Source organism: Triturus cristatus, chromosome 1_2 (assembly GCF_964204655.1).
Source record: "Triturus cristatus chromosome 1_2, aTriCri1.1, whole genome shotgun sequence".
In the NCBI taxonomy this organism is placed as follows: Eukaryota; Metazoa; Chordata; class Amphibia; order Caudata; family Salamandridae; genus Triturus; species Triturus cristatus.
Window position 1 is genome coordinate 887,215,125 of NC_140580.1, and position 24,111 is coordinate 887,239,235.

Here is a 24,111-nt window from a genome sequence, read left to right on the forward strand (position 1 = left end):
CCACCCACTTGGTCAATGGACCAATTTAGTTGGATTGGTTGATGGTGATTTAGAACCAGCTAAAACACATTTTATGACTCAGAATCCTTAACTTTCTTAATGAAAAACCACAAACTCATTATTTCTCGTTAATCAATATTTGTTTATCTAAATTTTCATAATGACTTATATTTGCATTTGTCTCGTCAAAGTTTAGAACTTCTAGATCAATTCAAGTAAATCGCAGGACATCATATTTACCTAATCTGGCTATTTGGAGTCCTCTAATTCATTGGCTCTGCATAACCAAATTTTGTCGTAAATTGTCCGAAAAGCAGGCCAAAGCTCAAAGTTCTCTGCTCAGCACGTTACAGTCCCCAATTTCTCAAAGGACCAGAAATCGTGCAAGCATCTATCATAGTCCGCAGATTTAGAAAAAGTTTGCTGTCATCAAGCGGTCGGGCAGCATCTGGATCATCAGGAAAGGCGTCAGAACGAAGGTGGGAAAATGATGAATAGCGAGCTCTTTTCTCCCTATTCTACTACTCTTTTTTATTAAAAAAATCAAGTTGAAGAAGATACAATTTTAAGCTCTAGGACAGTCGTGATTGGCTGGTTGGGATCGTATGATTCATATTCCCAGATTTTCAGTACAGTTCGAGGGGTGAGGTCATTTGTCAGCGAAGTGTCAGCTTGTTCCGGTTTACTGTAAGGTTGATTGTTCCCCTATCTTGGCGAATGTCCCGTTCCATATCCTTGACCAGGGACACGTTGTGCAAAGGTCGCCAAGAGGTTCAGGATACATACTCGCACATGCGCAATTGATTCCGCGCCTCACGAGACAGTGGCCACTTCTGCGTGCGATGTTAGCGGCCATATTGAATTTAGGCCCCTGATGTCAACTTAAGCGAAACAAACACAAAAGAATAATTAATACATAGAAATGGTGATTCTAATGTTAACCCCTTACTAATCCCTCTATGTGTTTGTATTTATCTAGCATATAGCGACATTTAAAGCCATTATATTCACCTTTTTCGATCCTCCTCGAGGATGCAACATCACAAAGCAACATATATCAACCAGTATTCTATTACCACATATACTATTATTAATATGCGTACAGATTTTAGTTATAAAGGTTATTTAGCCATGCAAAATGCAAATCCCACATGTACTTTAAGTATTAATAATGTTGATTAGTAAACATGCAACACTCGTTTAATAATATTATAGTTAATAGGTTATATAATTAGTATTTTCATGCAAGAATAAGGAGGTATACAAAATTTTGCACTACCTGTTCCATCACTATCATATACATAAATGCATTGGACACAACCCCTGACACCAGTACGGACACAAGGGAGCTGGAAGCCACACAGTGGCTAATTGTTGCCGCCTCAACAGAATATCTATTAAAGTCATAGTTATACTTTGCCATACATCAATAGTACACATTAGACACAAAAGAATTGCAAGCCAATAGCTGGCTAAGAGTTTGCCAGCTCAAAAGCACATCCATATTCTCTCACGATCCTCTATATAAACCACCCACAAGTCAAAGTGTATCTACCACAATCACATGCACACAACATTGCATTAAGGCATCATAAGACCAGCAACAGGTAACCATGCACTACACCAGAAGGAAACATAAGGCAAATTCCTTTGCTACACACATCCATGCATGTATTGCTTTACACTGACCCATAACAGGATCTAGCCTTCCACTCAGTGCTTAACTTGTAAAAACAAAAGTAAGTACCAGGGCCCTTCTCAAGAGGCCACTGCGGTGTGTGCCACCCATTGCCCTGTGACATTTCAGACTATCTCAGGCCAAGAATGTCATGAATAGCAGGTATTTTTCTTTTTTAATATATATTGAAGTATTATGCATTGTTCTTGTGCGCATCTCAAAATTAGACAAACAACGCCACCATGTGGTAGAGTGTCATTAGGATCAATGTTGAAAATTAAGTGCCATGTTAAGCAACAGAAACCACTGGCTCAAATTAAGCACTATTTCTACACAATCCATTCCATCACCTAATAATACGTAAGAATACACTGTTCTTGTTGGCCACTATCCAATAGGATTCATGACCGCAAAAATAATAGAATGGCACTATGCAAATGCATGTAACTTATGAAAAGAAAAAACATGATTTAAGAAAACCTTGCTTGCACTTTAGCATGAAAGTTGAAAGCAGTATTGATGCAGCTAGATGCAGCTCTCAGGCTACACAACTCTTAATTTTAGAAGAGGTATCTAATCTCTTTGGGGATCTGACTTCAATGAAGCTGTTTACTTCAGAACTCAATCTGAGACCTTTCCCCTTTAACATGAGTCTTGAAGCTGTGGGTTTAAACAGGAACAGGAACTTTCTCAGTTAGTCTGTGGTTAACTTGATCTGCGATCTTCATGCACTGACCATATGTATACTCATATGATGGGTGCTTGTAGAACAATAGCGTATGTATGTGACTCCTTTCATAGAAATGTATAGCTTTACATAGTTAGGGAAGTAGGATGGAACTACTTACATATGCAATATTTATCAAATATCAATAAAGTACTACAGTAAGAATAAATAACAATAAACTCAAATACTGCAGGGGCAAACTCACATGCATATTTTAAATCAAACAAAACATTTAATAAACATGATTGTAAAATATGCTGTTTGTCCAAACTAATGCACATAAATATAGAGCTTGAATATGGTGATGAATGGAAATACAAAGAGGAAACTGCATCAATATGGGGAAACCGCTTCGGGAGGTCTCTTGGGCACCGCAGGCACACATGAATGCTGAGCTATTTATTTCTCCAATTCCAGGGAACACACTGAGAATCCAGGGCAGCATTGGCATAAGCGGGGGGTTGATAATATAACCTTTCCCATTGACACCCTTATGGGGGAGCAGGAGCTTAATACCAGTCAGAAAGGTAAATCATCTGGACTTGGAGAGATGGGGGTGCAAAATAGGGAGAGACGTGTTCAGAGGGGGGAGCTCAAGTTATTTGAAAAAAACAGAGAGGACTTCAATCTGTCTGATGTTGAACTGCTTAGATATATTCAAATCCAGCTGGATTCAATGTCCCCAGATAACAAATATGATAATGAGGGTCATGGCATATCATGCATCTGCTGAATCCTGAGCACCTCATAGGCTTTGGAGAAGTTCCTACTTCAGAAGGCATGGGAGGGAGAATCATAGATAACCTTAGACAGAGAACAACAGAAAGATATTCTCCCAGTGCCAACATCTTTGTAGGATCAGTGTGGGGTGAGGTCTTCTAAAGAACCTACACCATTGACATCACACGCCATTGGCACTAGGAGATGCGGGACACCTGGTTCATGCTAGAGGGGATGCTGAGACGAAGGCACATTAACACACATTCAAGGAACCCACCCTCTGATCCTTGTAGAAAGAGGGTAAAAAGGTATTCAAGGAAGTTGCAGAGTCCTATTTAGTGAAATGTTCACTTATACTTTTGGGAGGCCCAACTGAAAGAACTTATCCTTCCATAACTGAAAAGGGAAAGCAGTATCACATGCTACCAGCAGAGAAACAGATCATCCTGGTTCAATGAGGTTCACTGGTAATCTACACTGAGGTCATGTGGACACAGAAACTACTGGGCATGGAAAAGATGGCTAAAACAGCAACGGGAAGAAAAAATAAATCAGAAAACAGTTGAGGGCTTAGAGTTTCTGAGTAAAGACTTCAAATAACTGCAATAACCCAAGATACTGAGAGTGCTACGTACTGTAGTGGACACTAAACTAGACGAATGCTGTGAGGCAAAGAAGGATGCAGCATCATTCCACTGAGGCAAAGAGAAATGAGCTTCTGTCCAAACAGGGTGTAATCTACCAGTAGGAGCGGACCAACCATACATGAAGGGACTGCGGGTGGATCATGGCTGAGAAGACCCCTGAGCCTGCAACTAAAACCTTTCATCTTAATTGAAATCAAACTAGTTGAGGAGAGTGCCCATAATCTGGACCTATCAAGGTCACTGTCTCTCCCCATCTCTCCTGGACTCTAACTGATTCAGCCAGGCATTGCCCCTACAACTAGTTCACACAGCAGCACAACTCATCACGGAGGCTCCATCCAGTTTCAACTGCGCAGCCTCGAAGCCTGAGCCAGATCAACAATACTGCTGTGACTTTGGTATAATGCAATGAGGTCTACTGCATGAAAACAGAATGCTAATCGATCATTTTAAAAACAGATTACTCCGCAAAGGACTGATTTGTTCAATATATCGTTATTATACTACTGTTCGGCATAATTTACAAATTAAAAAACAAAATATCTATTCGATGACATAATGTTCAAATTTTATTTTTTTAATATTTCTAATCAATCAACTACTGCAATAGCATATGCTATGCATTATGAAATATGCTGCTAGTTGTAAATAGTTTTCAATAATTTAATTATGACAGTCTTAAAGGTGTCGTTTATGGGTACTACGGCTAATCTGCGAGGTTACTAAACATTTTTGGGCCAAAGAGGAAATCATGTCTTCACATTCTCCTTCAGTGCACAGTATGAACATAATTGTGCTTTGAAGCACGGGGTATGCATCATCTGGGAGGCAAGCAGACCGTTCTTCCCTTCCCTAGTCTTCAGTATAGACAAGGCTGTAAAGTTATGAAATGCAATTTCCACAAACTGGATTCTCTGTTCTAAATTTGAATTCTTTCACAGGAAATATGTATATAATGCTTTTTATATGATATGCATTTCTAAGTACTTTGTGTTAATTGCATGGACCAGGGCTGCAGGTTGAGCAGCCCCAGCACCGACTTATAATTCATAAGCTGTTGATGTCTTTCCTTCACAGAAGCCTGAATCCACCTGCCTTAAGCAATGTAATGAAGGTTCGATGGCAATAGCAAAAGGATCCCAATCCTGCTGCTTTGACTGCATCGCGTGCCCAAAAGGCACCTATGCCAACTATACAGGTTTGTACTGCTATGGAGGAATTGCGCTTGAAGGGACTGTTCTCCAATGGTAATTGGAGGAGGGAGCGGTCAATTTTGTAAAAATGGTAATAAACAAGATGTATATACAGAATGTACAGATTCAACTCTTGCAGTTTATAGCATCACCAGAGGCAAGCTGGTTGGTTGTTCAGCAAGTAGACATGCCAAAAGAACAGAGGACCTTATTTACGAGAAAGTGACTAAGCGCAGTGCTGCAAGCTATTTTGCTGTGTCGCACTGAGTCGCTTTCAAAGCACAGGGATGCGTCATACCTACGACAGTATGATGGATCCCTGTGCTCCCCCCTGCGCTGACGCACAATTGACTGCCATGCGCCGACGCAGGCACCATCGTGCAAGGGTGCATTTGTAGCAGGGAGATTGTCTGTGTGCAGGAAGGGACACCTTCCTGCACAAAAACAATCACGAGAGGTGTTTTCCTCTTTCTAAGTGTACTGCATATTATAGCAAGCAGAGAAAGAGGAAAAATGAGGAGAAATTGAAAAATAAATTCTCGTTGTGCCTCCCTAAAATCAGGATTACAGCTGTTGTGGTAAAATCTGTGGGCCTGATTCACAAAGGGCCTCTGCACTTGTGGCGGAGGCCCCGCAGTCATGGTGAGTCTCCGCACTCGGGCGGAATGTCCGTAATACATTCCATTGTGGAGATTCCCCCCTCGGGTACGGAAACTCCCCCAAGACTGAGAGGTCTCCGCCACGAGTACGGCGGCCCTTCGTGAATCAGGGTCTGGGTTTATCCCTGGACATAAACACTTGTGAAAAGCAGGTGGAAATTATCTGGAGTAAAAGGCTTAGGGGTCTATTATAATGTTGATCTGCCCGACATTATACACCGTCCGCCACCCATTTCCCCCTGCCATATTACTATGGCGAGGGGACCCCAGCGGACGGAAAGACCGTCCGCCGGTAGACCAGTCAACCGGACAGAGAAGGGGCTGGATATGGTGGTGGTGTCTGGAAGACACCGCCATCCACATTAGCATACAGGCGGATTAGTGCCTTTCCATGTTGCCGCCATGGAAAGGCATGCAGTGCATGATCGTGGGGGCCCGTTGCGGGCCCCCAGGGTGTAGGGGGTGCACATGGGGGGTACCATGGTACCCCTCTGCATTTGCAAGAACTTCGTGGCAGGCACCGCGCGGTGCCTGCCACGTTGTGCAGGCAAATGCACAAGGTGCAGCCACAGCATTGTGGCGGGCGGTGCTGTGTGCACCGCTCGCCACAATGATGTGGATGGGGGATGCCACCGCCACGGTGGCGGTGGCATCCTAATTGCCGGCGCGGGACCACCGCACCACTAGCGGCCGGTCCCAGGATCGCTAGGGTGGCCACCATCCTAATAGGCCCCTTAAAATGAAGGGAAAAATTCAGAACCGAGTGCACAAACACTGAGTTCCAGAGTTAATATGCATCGATTTGATTAGAAAATGTATTCGGTATGTAGAAAACAACCATATAAGCATACAGGAGAAAAGAGAAGTAAACAAAATAAAGCACACAGTTATGTTAAAAACATAAGTAGAAAACACCCCCAGTCTGAGTGTTGAACTGCTCATGGTACATAATAGCACACTCAGTATGTACCGTTCCCCCATGGTATTGGTAATTCCTGGTCCAGTGCTACTGCATTGGTTTTCACACAGGACTCATAATGAGCCCACTCCATAGATTAAATACTACCCTTTTTTAAAGCCAATAAGGCCCTGCTTAAAATTCTTTATGTTTCCAAGAATGCAAGGCGACCTACTTGCCAAAGTGGAGCAAGAGAGGTATGTGCTGTTTTTTTTAATTTGAGCATCAGAGTATTTAACATGTTTGATAAAGGCAAACTGCAGCAATAAAGACTAAGGGCCTGATTACGAGTTGGTCGGTTAATTTGACGGTCGGTATTAAAAATGTGCATATTTTAACACATCAAATGCGTTAAATACCTCAGATCTATTCTGTTGAAATTTAACAGGGGAAATGTGTACATTATTTACCGCACCATGCGGATTCTGGTGTGTTAAACACCAAACTCTGCATGTTATTCCCCACAAACTCATACTATGTAACCTGTGGTATCGTTATTTATCAGGTGCACTGAATAGCACCTATACTTGTAATCAGGGCCAATAAAAGCAGGTTCAATATGGAGATGAGGATTGAAGGATTGAAGGTGGTATTATGGCTCCTGCTCTGATGATGAAGGAAGTTGCTTTCAAGAAATGGACAGGGTGTACTAATAACAAAAACGATATGCTAAAATCCTGCACCAAGTGAAAAACTATAGTTCAGAAAACATTGAAGCTGCAAGAAAAAGAAATCTCAGCAAAGAGTGGAGAACATGTCAGATTTTACCTAGTTTTATCATAACCATTCTTTTTAACACCCTTGTTTTGCAACAATATTCTATTCAGTTCAAGGTTGAAAACATTTGGTCCTGACATAAACAAAGAGGGCCTGTCATGGTCTGATGATATAATGAGCACTGACAACCAGACTTTCTACTTCTATTTTTGTTTCTTGAGCACTATATTGAAAACACTTTACTAGGTGTGTACTACACTTGAATTGCCAGGCCTGATTCACAATTTTTCGATTTTTATTCTCTCTCACTTCCAGGATATTTCTTGCAGTGACAGTAAAACAAAACCTCCGATTGTCCACTCTAAGTAGGGCAGACGGCCAGAGGGCTTAGCTCTGATGACCTGCAATCCCTTGGGCCATCAGAGGATGTAAACCGGGCAATCTGCCCGACTCAAAATTGGGTGGGTGGCCCGAGAGTTTGGCGGAAAGGGTACTCCATCACTCTTGCAATGAAGTACCTTCTCTACTAAACTCTAAATCAAGCCCTAAGTCTGAAGTAAGACACAACTCACAGAAAATGCTTTGTGAATCAGTCTCATGTACTAAAGAATCTGCAGTTAGCTCAGAAAAATATGTTCCTGACTCCCAGATGATGATGTCTTCACAACGGGAAGGGGTAAACATGACTGTATTTGAGATTCTAAGGTGAATGACTTGTCCCTTGGTCTAGGATCGTCTGAGTCTCAATGAAATGTTAATATCTGAGGCGAGGAGAATTTGTGTCTGTGATAGACTATTAAACCCTAAGACAAGGAAGAGCTGTGCCTGGGATGGATTTTAAACACCTGACGGTCTCCGCCTGGGATGGTGGCAGGCATTTTATGCTATAAAATCCTCTAATGGTTCAATATGAACCCATTGGTAAGACTATAGTTTATACAACAATTGACCCATCAGTGAGCCAATTCTCCTGAAAGGTGGTAAAGTCTGGGGACCACTATCGCCTTAGGGCCCATCGTAGCTGGCTCTCCTAGCCATTAAAGGCCCGCTCCAGCGTTAAAGGCCTGAGCCAAAGGTGAGTGCCTTTAACAAGGGACTGGGCCTTTAATGGCCGGTAGAGCCAGCTACGGAGTTCTCTAAGGCTATTAGAACATTCTGGCCCTAGAGGGCAAAATGTTCTAATTTGTAAAACAAAGGCTTCACGTAGCCCGAGAGGATTGAAATCCCCTCTGGTTCCTTGAGACCTTTTGTTCACAGCAATAACTGTGAACAAACATTAGAATAATGGAGCTCCGGGTTTCTACCGGCCCCTCCATTGCCTTTAATGGAGCTCCCAACATTCCAATGTTATAATTTCAATGAGATCATTATAAGAATGATGTAACTCAGACAGACATGATGCATCTACAGTTGGGTAAAAAGATTTATAAAGTTTACATTAATGCTCCCTCAACACATGCAAAGAACCACATGGCATAGGGAAACATATCAAGTTCAGAACTTGCGAAGGCAGCAGAAAGGATTATCACTTTAAAGGCAAGAAACCATAGCAATTAATCTCTGTACCATTGGTGTAAAGAAGCTGAAAAACTATGTGCAATGTACTGGGAAAAACAAATAATTACAAAATACAAGATGAAATGCTATATAGAGCCCGATTTGAGACAGTGCACCCTGTCCACCACAATCCCTGTCCACCCACCCAATTTAGACTTGGGCGGACCACAAGGTTTTTGAAGACAGAGTGAAACTTATTCTGTCAGCGTAAATCTCCGACACATGGCCTAAGGGAGTACGGGTTGTCGGAGATAAGCCATCTGACAGTTTCCCCTGTTAAGAGTAGGCAGTTGGAAGGCTTTTATTCTTTGCTGTTCATCGCCACCACACTGGCGTAGGAAGAGGGGGGTGGGGGGTACGGGGGGGGCAGTGGGTGCAGGCCGCCCCAGGTGTCATCCCTGAGGGGGGTGACAAAATGGCAAAAATATGTGTTTTAAACGCATATTTTGCGATATTGTCAAGCCGGGGGTGACAAGAAATTTTCTGCACCGTGTACCACCTGACCTTGCTACGCCACTGCACCACCAGGAATATCCTGCAGTGAGGGACAGTAAAATAAAACTCCCACTCTGGGAGTTTGTTTTTAGAAAAGTAAAGAGTTTGGTGTACGTATCCGTCACCAATGAAGGGCGCACACCGAACTTCAAAATGGCTTTGTATGAAATGCCGTAGTGGTGGTTTATACAAACACATAGAGTTTACCACAGAGCAGGTGGTGAACTCTAAATTTGGTGGGCGTAAAGTCATGGATGCAGAAGTAAGGTCTTTTGCTACCCTGACTGCCTTTACTCCATCCTTCCACCAGTCAGGCCCCTACTACTGTAACACTATGGCAAATGTGAAGCTGAGTTTTTTAAATTAAAAACGTAGTCAAAGTCCTGAGACGGATTATCAAACCCCGAGGTTAGTAGAGAGTGTACCTGAAACTGATTACTTGTTCCTGGGGTGAAGAAGGTTATTACCTGCTACGTATTCTTTCCATCTGATGCAGCAAAGGTGTCCTTGAGATGGAAATTTAACCCCTGACGTTAGGAAACATTTCTGCTTGAAATGCATTATTAACCCTGAGATGAGATATATCTAACCCTGAAAGGGATTTTAACCCTCCTGAGGTCAGAAATCTCTTTCTGAGATACACAGTTAACCTCAGTGAGTTTTAAGAACTTTCAAAGTTAAAACCCATTAGCCACTGCAGAATTCAAGGTCTGTGGTTAAGACCTTGAGATGTACAAATAACCCCACAGAAGTGAATGCTTTTAGCCTTCGGGCTTTTAATTTTCTTCCTCAGCCATTGTTTTCTCATGGGTTTGTCTGTGTAGTGATCTTGCTTTTCCCTTTTCTTGATTCCCAGCCTCAAATGTCTTTCTTTCCTCTAGTTTTTCCTGGAACTTGCTCGCCATGCCCTGAGCGTCAGTGGTCCGAACCTGGAAGTACAGTCTGCCGCCCCGCGACTTACCTGGCCTTGACATGGACCAACAACTTCGTCATCACCCTCATGGTGGTCAAGGCTTTTCTGGTATTGATAGTGGTGTTCGTGGCCCTACTCTTCCTGGCTCAGCGACAGACACCCCTGCTGCAGGCCTGCGGGGCTAGTCTGAGTATCCTGGCCCTGGTTGGCCTGGCTACCATGTGTTGCAGCGTCTTCCTGTTTGTTGCACATCCCAGTGATCTGATCTGTCAGTTACAGCAGCCATTCTTTGCCGGCGCACTGTCCACCTGCCTGTCCAGCTTTCTGGTCAAGTCACTCCGCATTGTAGCATGCACAGCCTTTCCCCAGCAACTTGGATCCTGTACTCATTGGTTAATAACCCAAGGAGGCGGGCTGTTGGTCCTACTACTAGCGCTTGTGCAAGTGTTGTTCTGCACCATGTTTATACGGGCTTCTCCAATGCTATCGCAAAAATTGGCTACCATGAACATCACGTCATTGACCATCAGCCTCAGCTGCTCTATTGATCGAATCATTGAGTTTTCCATCATGTTCGGTTACAACGCCTTCCTAGTACTTATGTCCTTCATGTGTTCCTTTCTGTCACCAAAGCCGGTCCACCAATATAACTTGGCACGTGACATCACCTTTGCCATGCTTATCTTCCTCTTTGCCTGGATCGTCTTCATCCCATGCTACGCCAGCGTTACTGGCCAGGATAAGGCCCTGATCCAGGCTGCCATCATACTTTTCAGCTGTCTTGGTGTCCTGGTCGCGGCCTTCCTGCCCAAGTGCTACATCTTGCTCTTCAAGCCAGAACTCAATACACCAGAATTTTTTGCCACATATTTACTGCATGGCCAAGGCCAGAAGGACTTAGGCTCCAAGTGCCAGGACACACAGTAGTAGAGTCCTGGCTTTTCTGTTGTTTATGAGAAGCCTGTGGATGAGAGAGAGGGTTTGTACCAAGGAAGAAACAGGATGGTGCCGGAAAGCCGACATAGCTGTGGAAACATCTGTCACATGGTTGGTGTTAGTGAAAAGCCAACCGCAAGCCTGACATGAAATTGACATTGTACCCACCTTATGGATTTTTTGTGGCGTCAACCTGTTCAGAGATTCTTGAATTTCATATATTTCTCACAAACAACCAAAATCCCAATCCAGTGAAATAAGTAATATGCTACAAATGTACATGCTGTGCTATACTAAACCCAAAAGGCTGGGAGGTGGGGTATGATACACAGCTTGGTGGGAGCGGAAATGCACCATTGGTTAGTTAAAGAGGGTGAGGGTAAGTTCATCCGCCAACTCCTGGACATGTCATATAAACATGAGCATATAATAGTAGCATTCCTACGTTATCACCTAATGTATTCACCCCAGAGTGTACCTGGGCAGAAAATTAACTCACAAGGAGAAGACATTGCCTCTTTCCTCATTACTGAACCACGCCAGGAAAGGTTTGGGGAAACAGCAACCCTTTGGAAGAGCTGGGTATTTGTTTCCAGTTGAGGTAGGCTTGGGGGTTAATATACCAGGATAATGAAAATATCTTACAAGTCAAAGCCAGATTTATGGAACTCCCTACTGTTTGGAAAGCTTGTAAAAGGTGGACCTCATCACCTCGTCCTTCTCTTCCCCTGACCGAAACCCACCTGCCTGTCCTAGTCTTACCAAGGCCATCTAGCCTTCAAGTTGGAGGGATCACCTCTTGCCACAAACCCTGACATCGACCTTACAAATTAACATCATGCACCAAAGCTCCATCTGTGGTCCTTCTTCTCTGCTGTCAGTGCCGGGACGCTTTTTGCTGGGGCAGCTGTGCGCTATACAAGATTGTATAACATAACATAACAAGGTGCTAGAGTGTTTAGAAGAGACACAACTTGACTGCTAGGTTTCAAATCTATGTAAACATCTACGACCCCTTTTTAGGTCTCGCCTGGCGTTGGAGCGCGCATGCGCTCCTCGCCTGCGAGAGCTATAGTAAACAAGAATTAGAAAGGGACTTGAATCGCGGACCCTCTTTCCTATTGGCTAGCGTCATCCGTTATGGTAAACGTTGGCGCGTGATTGGATATCAGGCTTTGTTGTTACCGCCCTTTCACCTTTTGGGACAGCCCAAGGCGGCTGCCCACGCCATCTTTGTTTCGGTAACTAGTTTGTCCTCCATTCTACATCTTTGTATGGGCACCAGTTCTTTTCAGGCCTCTTTTGAAAGGCGTTGGAACTTGTTCTGAGCTCATGCTGCAGAGCGGCAATGGTGGTGCTTGTATTCCAAGTTGTGGCAGCCGCAGGGTGAATGACGGCGCAGAGGTAGCGACGTAAGGAGCGCACCGGGAAGGAGGTTGCTGCTGTTCCATGTTCCTGTGGGTGTCATAGACCTGGCAGGACCCGGCGGCCACTCACACTGTTTTCTGTCGGTCTTAGGAGGCAGTCACTTCTTCAGGTAAGCTCTGGCACGGCTGGGTTGGTCAGGGGTATCTCTCAACGCCCTGACAAGGGCCTCTCTCTCAGATCCAGAGATCCACCTCCTCCCACAACAGGGTCATATGGGGTCAATTCTCGCGCTAGCTCTGAGCAGTGAGGGTCACCTGCCCCTGCAGTCCCAGGCCAGGAGTCTGCAGACAAGGCAGCAGTGGGACAGGACCCGAGACATCAGCAATAATAGTAAATCAGCATTGAAAATGCAATAGGTCTTGCCTTTGATTAAGTTAAAGCCATTTGCTTTGCTAATGGTATTGTATAACAAAGCAAATGGCTTTAACTTAATAAAAGGCGAGACCTATTGCATTTTCAATGCATGTTAGAGAGACCGACGGCCTCCTACATACAGACACTGGTACCCTCAAGTGACAGGACCAATGAAATAAGGTCAGAAGGATGCTGCAGTCTGCGAGTAATACAGGTCAGATTATTAGGATGAAATGTGCAGGGTCGGTTTTACGAGGAAAAAAAGTACATTTACAGAAGAAGATTTAAATCTGTGCATGAACATACTTAAACATTGTTTTCTAAATTCACAAATATTCCCAGACATACGCTAGAAAACCTGCATCAGAATGTCAACTGACATCTCCCACATGGTCAAATTAGTTTTTTTTACTTTGCAGGCAAACTATTTCACGCCATGGAGAAGGTTTTCCCTCTATATCCTCACCAAACAAGCATTTACAATGCAACGGTCTCGGCATTGTTAAAGTTTGAGCTATTGGCATTGCTCATGACAATGCCGTTTCTTTAAATGTTTTAAAAACAAAAACATAAACAAAAATAATGTCATGAGCAATGCCAATAGCTCAAACTTTAACAATGCCGAGACCATTGCATTGTAAATGCTTGTTACAAAGTTTACTTGACGTGTTTTGCTGAACTCATACCTAAATATTAAGTTATTCGATCTATGTAAATTTAGGAGCTGAACCACTGTATGTTGATTGAGACTTCTCAGATTTCTAGGCCACCAAGGGAAACGTGCAGTATCACCTACTCAGGAGCCCCATGACCAACAGGATCTAGAGAGAAGGCCTGATTCCACCGGATCCGGAGACAGATACTGAGCACTGGTGGCTTAAGCTCAGTCCCTGTAATCATGTAGGAGGAGAAAACAGTAGCTTACTCCCATCAGGCCAGTAAGTGGAAAAGTTCCTACTACTCTTTGATGAGTTCCCGTCCCCTTTAATCTCAGAGAGTCTTAAGACCGCATGCAGGACACTCCGAGATTTGCATTTTACTTGAAAGCATTCTCTACAATCTCCGGTGGAGAGCCCCGGCACTTTTTCTTTTACAAATTAAGCACTGCTCATGTAACCAGTACTGAATTGCAGCGCGAGCTGCATATTTTACGCCCGTTGGCAGAAGTCTGCGACATCTTGCAGGGTTTTTCTGTAACTACATGGAGTTCCATGGAGTGAAACTTTGCCCACCCCTACATTAAATGTCGTGTCTAGTAGAAGACTTTTGTTTTACACCAAATACACTTGATAACATTAAGCGCAAGGGGCAGTTGGTTAAAAAAAATAGATTCTGTTTTCCTCGGTGTTGATCTGGTCTACTCCGCGTCTGTAGGTAAAGATATGAATCTAGCGCGCAGTGCTGTGTTTTGGAGCAAAAACGGTATATGTGTCAGAGGTGCATGTAGCTCTTTTGTTCAGGGTAAAACTAAGCCCCCTTCAAACAGAAACAAGGTGATGGGGTACACAAACAGGCACGCATACACAGAACACAAATAGAGACAGACGCACAACAGACACAGTGAGCATTCCCGCTCACAGACCTACCTACAGAGACTCACGCAAACATAGTCAGACATCAATACCCTCAAACCCACACAAAAAGACACAGACTCACAAACACACAGGGCACAATCACAAAGTCACGCTCATAAGCACACATACATACAGACACAATCAAAAACACAAGCACACACAATCAAACCATCGCGAGTCAGGAAGGCGCCAGAGACTGAATAAACGACGTGAGTGCGTGAGAATTGCCCCTATGTTGATGCCCCAGAGGTGGAGTGAGTGACTGCGGTGCAGTACCAGGAGTGAGTGTTCTTTCGAGTGGGGCGAGGGCTCATTTTGAGGGAGGGCCGCTCCCCACCTCCCGCGGTAAGGGCCGAGGTGGGGCGGGCGAGGCCGCTAGAGATAGGGGTGACAGTCGGCAATGGAAGCCAGAGCCCCTGGCAGGACGGGGGCCGTCAGATGGGAGCCTCCGTCCCTGCCCGGGAGATTAGTGCGTCTCCCTCACCGCATTCCCCGCAGTCCTGGCTGCTCGCACAGACCCCCGCCCCACCCATGAATCATGGGCTTGTCACCCTGCACCAGGCCGGAGACGCAGAGACACCGCTGTATCACGTTTATTGCACTTTAAGTGGCGGGTGGGCTGGCCACTCCGGGGTGGTGGGGGGTGGCTGGGATTGAGGTAGCGCCATGAGGGTCTTGAAACCTCTCCCAAGCGCTCACCCGACACTTCCGTGAAGAGACAGGCAGGCACTGCGGGTCTCTCGATCACACAAGGAGCGGGGAGCTATATAGTGAGAGAAACAAAGCGGGCTTACACCTGAGGGTAAAGTAGGCACTATACAGAAACCCACAAATAAATAAATAAACAAAACAAAGAACACCCTCTCCCATAACCCCACAGACTGATGCACGAACTAGTCATGGTAGTCAAGGCTCATCTTGAAACCTCTCCCAAGCGCTCACCCGACACTTCCGTGAAGAGACAGGCAGGCACTGCGGGTATCTCGATCACACAAGGAGCGCGGTGCTATATAGTGAGAGAAACAAAGCGCGCTTACACCTGAGGGTAAAGTAGGCACTATACAGAAACCCACAAATAAATAAATAAACAAAACAAAGAACACCCTCTCCCATAACCCCACAGACTGATGCACGAACTAGTCATGGTAGTCAAGGCTCATGACTAAAAGCACACCACCGCCTTTCTCCGAGGCAGGCAGAAATGCCTCGGAGAAACGCAGCGTCCTTTTCGGATTCGGGGGCGTGTTTTGCTGTTGTCTCCTCCTTGAGACTTCTCGCAAAAAACACGCCCCCCGATCCGAAAAGGACGGGGCCTAAATGGAGTGACTGACCTCTTCTCCAGTGGCTGGCCAGCATTTACGAGGCCAGCCAATGGAGAACAGGGCAGAAGAGGGGCTGGTTCAAGCCCCTCTTCTCCAAGTCATTAAATCTCCGACTTCCGGTTCTGCCTTTCGGCAGACCGGACGTCCTCGACCTAAAAAGGGAGTTAGACTTTCTAATGGCTGGTGTAAGTAACTCTCAACCGTTTCCAGGGTGTGAAGGGGTCAGATTGGAGTTTGTGAATGCCCAAAAACGAGCATATGTGTGGCTATTCCCACACTAACAAGGCAAATCAAGTTTTATAACACCCACTTCCCAGCCTTTGTGTTCCATTTAATGCTACAGATTTATCTGTACTGGTGGCTGAGAACGCCACAGTAGTAAATCCATTTCTTTTGCCAGGATTCTTTTTGTGCACAAATTACACACTTTCGCCCATAAACAAACGTTTACGGCCGAAAGCACCTTAGTGAATCGGGCCTGTGGTATTTCCAGTCTGCCCCTAATCCTAAATTATAGAAGGGATGTTTTGTCTTTACACATAACAGCTCCTTGACCTTACTGCGTCCGAGGAAGTGATGTCATAGGAAGTGAGTCTTTGTAACACATTTTTTTCTGGAGTTTTATATAGCGCGAACTTGACCCAATGGTATCGGGTATCAGTGCGCTTTACACGAGCACCAGTTGCGTTACATGAGGACACATTCGTTTTTGTTAGGCTTACCCATAATTTTTACAACATCGGCAGTCCTATTTAAGAAGTATACTTGTGAATACATTGATCGATTTTTCTTAGAATTAAATGGGTACCCATCGTTTTTCTTTGTGTTTCTCAATATTCTAATTGTATATATGAGTAACTATTCACTGGCACAGCGAGGCCTCCAGTTAGTTGAAGTCATAGCACACCTCCAAATTTGAGAATCGTGTCATCTTCACTATTTTTTAGAATCTAGTCATGTCTACCAGGGTTAGACATTATGCACATGAAAACAAGGTTTATATTCACATGGCATGTCTCCAGTGCTTAATTTGAGCCTGTGGGGCCCACTCACACTCATTTGTGGGGACTAAAACTGATTTTTCCTAAATAACCTTTGATCCAGAGCTAGAGCAGAAAAGCACAAAAGGAAGAAGGTAGGAAGAAGCGAAAGATCGGAAATGATTGACAAAGGGAGAAAATGGGCATGAAAAAGAACCTGAAAGAGTGAGGTAAAGAGTGAGGGAGTGCCTGGTGGAGGATTAAAGAGGCATGAGATAGAATCAAGACTATGTGTCCTTGCTATTGATGCCCCCGACATTCTAATGATGCTGGCCACTGGCTTTGGAACAACTTTGGGCTCCAGCACCTTGTTTATTTTTACAAATTAAGCACTGCCCTTGTGTCAGAGTTCAACAGTTTTCTCTAGTTGTAGAATCATTGTACACTCTACCCATCCCCAACAGTTTCAGAAAAATTATTTATACCCCTTAGAATAATCGAATGACCCCAACAACACCGTTTCACAATCAAAGACTGACCATCACTTACAGAATCATGTCTGCCAGTTTCCGAACATAAAATGCCCACAAGTCCAGAACCAAGACGAGCCCCACAGTTCCAGGCTGACAGACTTCTCAGCATTTACCACATTAGGATGTGCCCATAAGTCTCTGAAGCACCCCACCCCATCCTTTTAGAATCATGGCATGCCCCCCGATGTACCAAAACAAGGGGTCTAGTTTCAGAAACATAGCATGCCCACCAGATTCAGGACTAAGGCATGTTTTCTGGTTTTAGAAATACCCCCTTTCTTTGTAATGGAATTGCTATTGCCCAATAGCCCCTGTTATTCTTCTCACTTACAGACTCTTTCCTGCCAGTCATGAACAGGGGCACACTATTCCTGGGCAGGGAGTGGGGCTTTCGGGCCTACAATCCGCTCTACCCTTATTGTCTTCACACCCTTAAATCTCAACCAAGTACTCACTCAATGCCCTCGCTCTTACATCTCTTACTATTCGTAACCCCTGTTCATTGGGGGAGTGCGGACATAATTTGACAATGCACATCGTGTAGCCATTTGCCGAATTACGAAGATGTATTGCTTTATTCCATTACTTTTTGATGATTTTTAAGTAAAATAAGTAGAGAAGTAAGTAATGCTAATTCAGTCAATTAGCTGGGTTAAAAAGCTGGCAAAAAAGTCGTTCTGTTTTTTTTTTCCTGCGATACATTTTGGCAGACTTGTTCTTCTTGCATTTTTTTTAAACATCTTGAAATGTGCAGTTTCTCTCCTATTTACTATATGTACATCTGTAAAGTCCTACTACTTTGCATGCGCACTCCCACTAGTCACACAACCGTATGTCATTGCTCAAACCACACACTTTGCCCTGGCTCTGTGTCAGACATATACCCTTCCTCTCACTCCCCATGGGTATAACTCCACTTTGCTGTCGTACACTGGTAACTGCCCTTCATTGCCATGTACTCAAGCCTCCCTCTTCACTGTCGTATGCACATATCTCACTCTCAAGGCCAAAGCCATATACCTATCATGGACACTGTCCAATACACCAGTGTCGCGGAAATTAGGCTGCAATGGAGCACCAAATTATGTGGCAGGGTTGACTAAATTATGTGGAAAGGAAAGGTTTAATTATATGGGAACTCTGAAGTACTTTTATCCCTTATGAACAGCAATAAACAGCTCTGAACATTTCTTATTTATTTGTGTCTTACTGTGGGCGGGGGGACCCTGAAAAGTTTACACTCCAAAAGTTTACCTCAAAAGAACACCCAGAGGTTGATGAACCAGAGACCAGTTAAACCACAATTTCGTTAGGCAATGTGACTCTGAGGTAAGGCACCTAAATACAAACAAAACACAGTTAATTAGGTAAAAGACCCATTCAATAATTGAGTTCTAGATCAGCGGAATGAATTTAAAGATTTCTTACAAAAATTGAAAAGAATTCTAATACAGAGTCAGCATGAAGTCATTGCCATGAAGGCTCTTCGTGGCTTTTTTTGTATGTCAAATATGGCAAACAAAATAAAGTGCAAAATCAAAACAATTCTAAGTACCAAATGAGCAACAAAATTAATAGACAAATGGACAACATCAATAGTAGCATCAGAAAGTCTTCTGGCTCAACCCCAAAATCGAGGGCTTATATACACTATTTTCACATACTACATCACTCAAACTGCTAATTCATCATGGCATGATTTTCAGCAATCTGAGCATCGTTTTATTAAGTGTTGTTTTGCCTTAGCACCTAGGAAATATTCTACTACATGAATATTGATTCTTATTCTTACTATTTCTTTCTTTATTCGGTTTTACAAAATAGAAAAAACCATAAAAGCAACATATCAGTTAAAAACATATTCTCGGAATGTTACAGAGTTATTGTAATTTGTCGTCACTATCTGTACATAGAAAAAAGAATGTCATCCAATTCACAAATAAAAGACTTTTCACAAATTTGTTCTATTTTTAAAAATACATTTAAAAAAATTAACGACATGATAGCAGATACATTCAGAATCTAGAAACTGGAGTCGTAACATAGCCGGGCGACAATGCCTAAGGCCCCAGAATTTCAACAGAGGTAATAACCAGAGTTTGCGATGGCCATGATAGAACTTACAGAACAGGACAGTGTGTATAGTCGTCTGTTCTGATATTTCATCGCAGGGGCATGGCGAAAGAATTGGGTCCCAACTGTTTCTTACAGGAAAAGCGACTAATCGGTGGAAGAGATTTAACCTGAATCTCGTCAGAAGAAGTCTCTCAAAAATTTTAAGGTCAAGTTTCAGGTAGGGCTGAATTAGCAGAGTGGTCTGGACCGCAATTGCATGTTGGGCAGAAGCTTTCGTTGCTTCATTCGTGAGCCTTAAATTTTCTAAATGATTCTGCCTACTCTATGCTAATGTCATCCAGCGATGGCAGGACAAACTAGTTACATGAACAACAGCAAACTATTATGAATGAATAGGGCACAGAGAGATAGCAGAAGGTCCTTGAAGAAAGATACAATATTGTGACCACGCTAAGAAATAAAGAACAGTGAAATGTGCTGGAGAAGATATCTGAGGCATCCATTCTGAAAGAGATGGTGACTGGGCAAACATTGAGGCCTAGTTAACAAGAGCTAAGAAAAAAAACACTTCGACATGTCATAGGAAATTAGGTTAAAATGCAATAGCACTAAATCAGTGTATACATGTGTAATAAAGAGATAATACACATTCCAAAACAATGACCCTTCTCACCATGGGAGTTTTCTCTCATGGTGATCACTGAAAGTTTTTATTTGAACTTCCTGCCACGTTTTGGGTGGCAGTTTGTAAAAGTTAAAACTGCCCATGTGTCCGCCAACTCTAAATTGGGTGGACGGACACATGGGCAAACCTCCAGTGACCATCTGTCGGTGGGCATGTAGTCAGCAGAGACAGAGTAGTCTCTGTCGTCTACATACTGAACGCTTGGCCATCAGTAAGTCAGGCGGGTGGACCTTTAATTTGTTGGAAAGGGTATACTGTTGCTTTTGAGACTAAGTACCCTCTCCACCAAACTCTAAATCGCCTCTAAATCCCCAGCGTTATTAAGAATTGAACTTAAGTATGGAAAGTTGTTATTTCCTACTGCAGACAAAAAAGTCATTACCCAGTTGAACTGTTAAACACTGTCACCTCTTTAATAAAGTGATTACAGCAATCAACAGTTGAAGGCGACCAGTTTATTTGTGTGAAAGTGTCTGGGATAGTATTGCACCCCATGTGCAGCAATATTAATAACTTTTAATGAGTTTGAGCTACAAACAGTTTTCTTGTTAAATTCTGTAAATCATGCAGCAGTTGATGGATTGTGTGAAAAATCAGAATTACGTGGAAAATGCCATGGACAAACAATTGCGTTTTCTGGTGCCTTTGCCAAACACACAGGGAAAAAAAGTACAGTTCTACTGCTCAATAGAAATAACAACTAAAACAAACAGGCATCAAAAATTTCATTAAACTCTTACAAGGTGATACTGGAATAATACTGAATGTTAACAATAGGAGATATGCCCAAACCCCTACCTACCAGGGACTTGATCCTGGACAATCCATTTGTTACTGTTCAGTTGAAATTTCTCCAGGAACACAAGAGTTATTTGATTTTGTCGGTTCTCAGGAGGCCGTGTGCCACAGGGCCTGCTCTTGTAATGAAACAAAACACCTTCCTGGTGCAAATAGAACAATTCAAAGAAATACTGTCTCAATTGATTTATCTTGAACATGTGCCTTTCCTGCTGTTTATATTCAATGTTTGAGCCTGTGAGCACAAAAGCACAGACAGCAGTTATTTGAAAAGTATTGGAAGAATGCTGTCAATCAAACAGAGACAAGAATGGACGTGATTTGTTTTGGAGCACAGATGGAGATTATATTTTTCAGCTAATAAAGAACACTGGCAACGGGTGGAATCTGTGCTGCAGAGAGTTATTGTTAGACCTGGCACCATTGGCGTGGGTCTCCCTTCCATTTTTTGCTGTTGCCTCACATGTTTTTGCTGGTTATAGATGCTTTGGGCACTGTGCCACTGATGTTCAGTGCCACAGTGCAAGTGCTCCCTATGGTAAATTGATGTATGGATTAGTGACTCCATGATTGGCTGGTTTGGTTTACTTGTCAGACCCAAGCACAGTGCACTGTGTGTGCCCAGAGCTTGTAAATCAAATGCTGCTGGTGGGCTTGCAGCACTTGTTGTGCCACCCACAGAAGCAGCCTGTAAAATGTGTCTCAGGCCTGCAATTGCAGAGCCTGTGTGCAGTCTGGTACTGCCATATTGACTGGGCAAGTGCACTCACTTGCCAGTCCCTAAACCTTCCCTTTTCTGCATATTAGTCACCCCTATGGTAGGCCCAAGGGCAGGGTGCATTGTAGGTAAAAGGTAGGACATGCCCTGATGTGTGTGGCATGTCCTCATAGTGAATTACAGCCATTTTCGTTTTTCACTATTGCAAGGCTACCTGTTCCCCATAGGCCAGCATGCGCAGTTTGATTATAACATCTTATAATCCTAACTGACTCAGGAAACTAGGTATAAATTCGAGTTTAATATGCCTGAACTCAGAATGATAAAATACATCTTTTAACATTCTGTGTTTGAAAATACCACTTTTAGAAAGTAGGTATTTTCTTGCCTAACTATACAAGCCTGCCTCTGCTAGGTTGTGTATTCCTTGTCAGGAGTTTCAGTGACAGGGGCTGGGGGATTCCAGGAGACAGGGTGATTCAGCACAGGGATGAAGAGAGCTATCTGCATGTAGAGTGGTGGGAGGAGTTGCACCTGGGACCTGAATAGGGCTGTGCCTGCCTTCCACAATGCTGGCTCCACCCCTGTGGTGTGTCTGATGTCTCTGGCCCACACTGTCAAAGGAAAGAAGGAGTCTTGTCAACAAAGTGCTCCAGGACTGACCAGAACTGGTTTGGACTAGGTACAGACACTCTCTGCCTTCAGAGAACAAAGAAAATAGTAGTATACATATTGGGGCCCAGACCCCAGGACTTTAGATCACTTTTGGGAAACAAGAAGAACCTTTGCTGAGGAGATGAACCAGAGAGAAACTAACTGAAGGAGGATACTATCCCTAAGCTGAGTGTGGTGTGGGGTATTGGCCTGCAGTGGTTGCCTGACTGCCAAAGAAAGGGGAAAGGAACTTTGTGCTACTTTCACCAACTTGTAAAGGATCTCCAAGGGTTTGAAGATTGAGCTTGCCTCCTGCTGAAGTCTCAGGGATAACAGACTTCACCAACCAGCTCCCCTGAATTCCCTTGCTGTGAATTTGAAGGGCCTGCTGTTGTGCTGGGCCTTCTGAGAGACTGTGTGTCACTGAGAGCTGGAAGCCTGACTCACGGGAAGAAACTTGATGCCTGCCATTCCTGGGGCTGGGCCAGACGCCGACGCTGCGGGACCACTGCCCACAGATCCTCCTGCGGACCTGATATGCGAGTGAGCCCCGCCACACTTGAGGACACCCGCGATACCCACCCGGGCTGCAGACTGGTCGCATGAGGTGTGCGCCGCCGTCTCTGCACGGACGCTGCCGCTGCCATCGTCGGCCGTCTGCAATCTGTGGGCCTGCCCATATTGCCTCTGCCGGCTCCGTGCGGATGCGGTCTGCGCGCATCCCTGGTTGTGTTTGGCCCGGGGGCCCGAGTTTAGATAAAGCAACAGGCCGGTGGGGCCGTTAAGACTGAAAGGGCTGCGTCCAGATTTTTCCTCCCCCTCCCCCCGCTAAGATTAACCTCTGATGGGTGACTTTCTGCCCCCCACCCTCGACAAGCCTGCAGGTGGATTTGGCATGCACCGTGGACACTAAAGCCCCTACTGCGTGGTAGGAGTGGGATGACACTACTCTGAAGGCCGATCGTTGCTCCATTCAGAACACCAGTGCAACCCTCCTTCGCCGGTTGGACGCCTTGCCCACCCACTCACATCTTGGGGCAATACACCGCTGAACTGTTGACACCGGTGCTGCAAGGCCAGCGGAGCGCTGCCAGCGCACTACCACTACCCCCCAGTTCACCTGGATGGATCTGTGCTGACACCCCCTCCTGATGCACCATACTGCTAGTGGCGCCGCCCAAAGGGAGCTGTCTGTCTACTTCGGCTAGGGTCCTAATACGCCCATCGGGTGCTCTTCCTGTGCTGCCCCGGGTCGCTTTGGGCTCCTGCCGGCCCCACGCCTCTCCCCGCGCACCTGCAGACTGCACGACTTCACTCAATCTTTCTGAACAGCCGACTGTGCCCCTACGGTGTTGATCCCTGGTGCGCTGCCATCCTCGCCTGTCAACACCTGACGACGCTCCCGAGGAGAACTCCCTGATTGTTCTCGGTCTGCGCCCCGCTTCCCCTGCCCGATCAGCCAGCGTTTTCAAGTCACTTGTACATCTCCACTGTCGTGCCAGCCATTCATCCTCCTGCAAGATGGGGAAACCTGATGGGCGACAACCCAGACTCACCTTTGAAAATAAAAAAGCCTCCACCAGATCCACCTCTGCGGACTCTGGCTCGGGTGGTATGGATCAGTCTTTGAAGTCAAGGCACATCATGGCTGTTCAGCACAGCCTCTCTGATCTCTCTGGAAAGATGGACACAATGAACACTCGATTAGACTTCCTTGTCCAAAAGGTTGATAAACGATGGCCAACTGAAAGAAGCGGAGCGGCGTATTTCTGAGACGGAAGACACCACC

General features: G+C 44.6%; 1 protein-coding gene across 1 annotated transcript in view; it reads left to right on the forward strand.

The window, feature by feature from the left end:
- The window catches only part of LOC146868224 (taste receptor type 1 member 3-like), a 36,934-nt gene extending 25,743 nt beyond the window's left edge, over window positions 1–11,191 (forward strand). The window contains exons 3-4 of the mRNA XM_085624095.1: window positions 4,850–4,970; window positions 10,233–11,191. Coding sequence (XP_085480221.1) covers window positions 4,850–4,970; window positions 10,233–11,191 — 1,080 coding nt within the window. The remainder of the gene's footprint in view (window positions 1–4,849; window positions 4,971–10,232) is intronic.
- The last annotated feature ends 12,920 nt before the right edge of the window (window positions 11,192–24,111 follow it).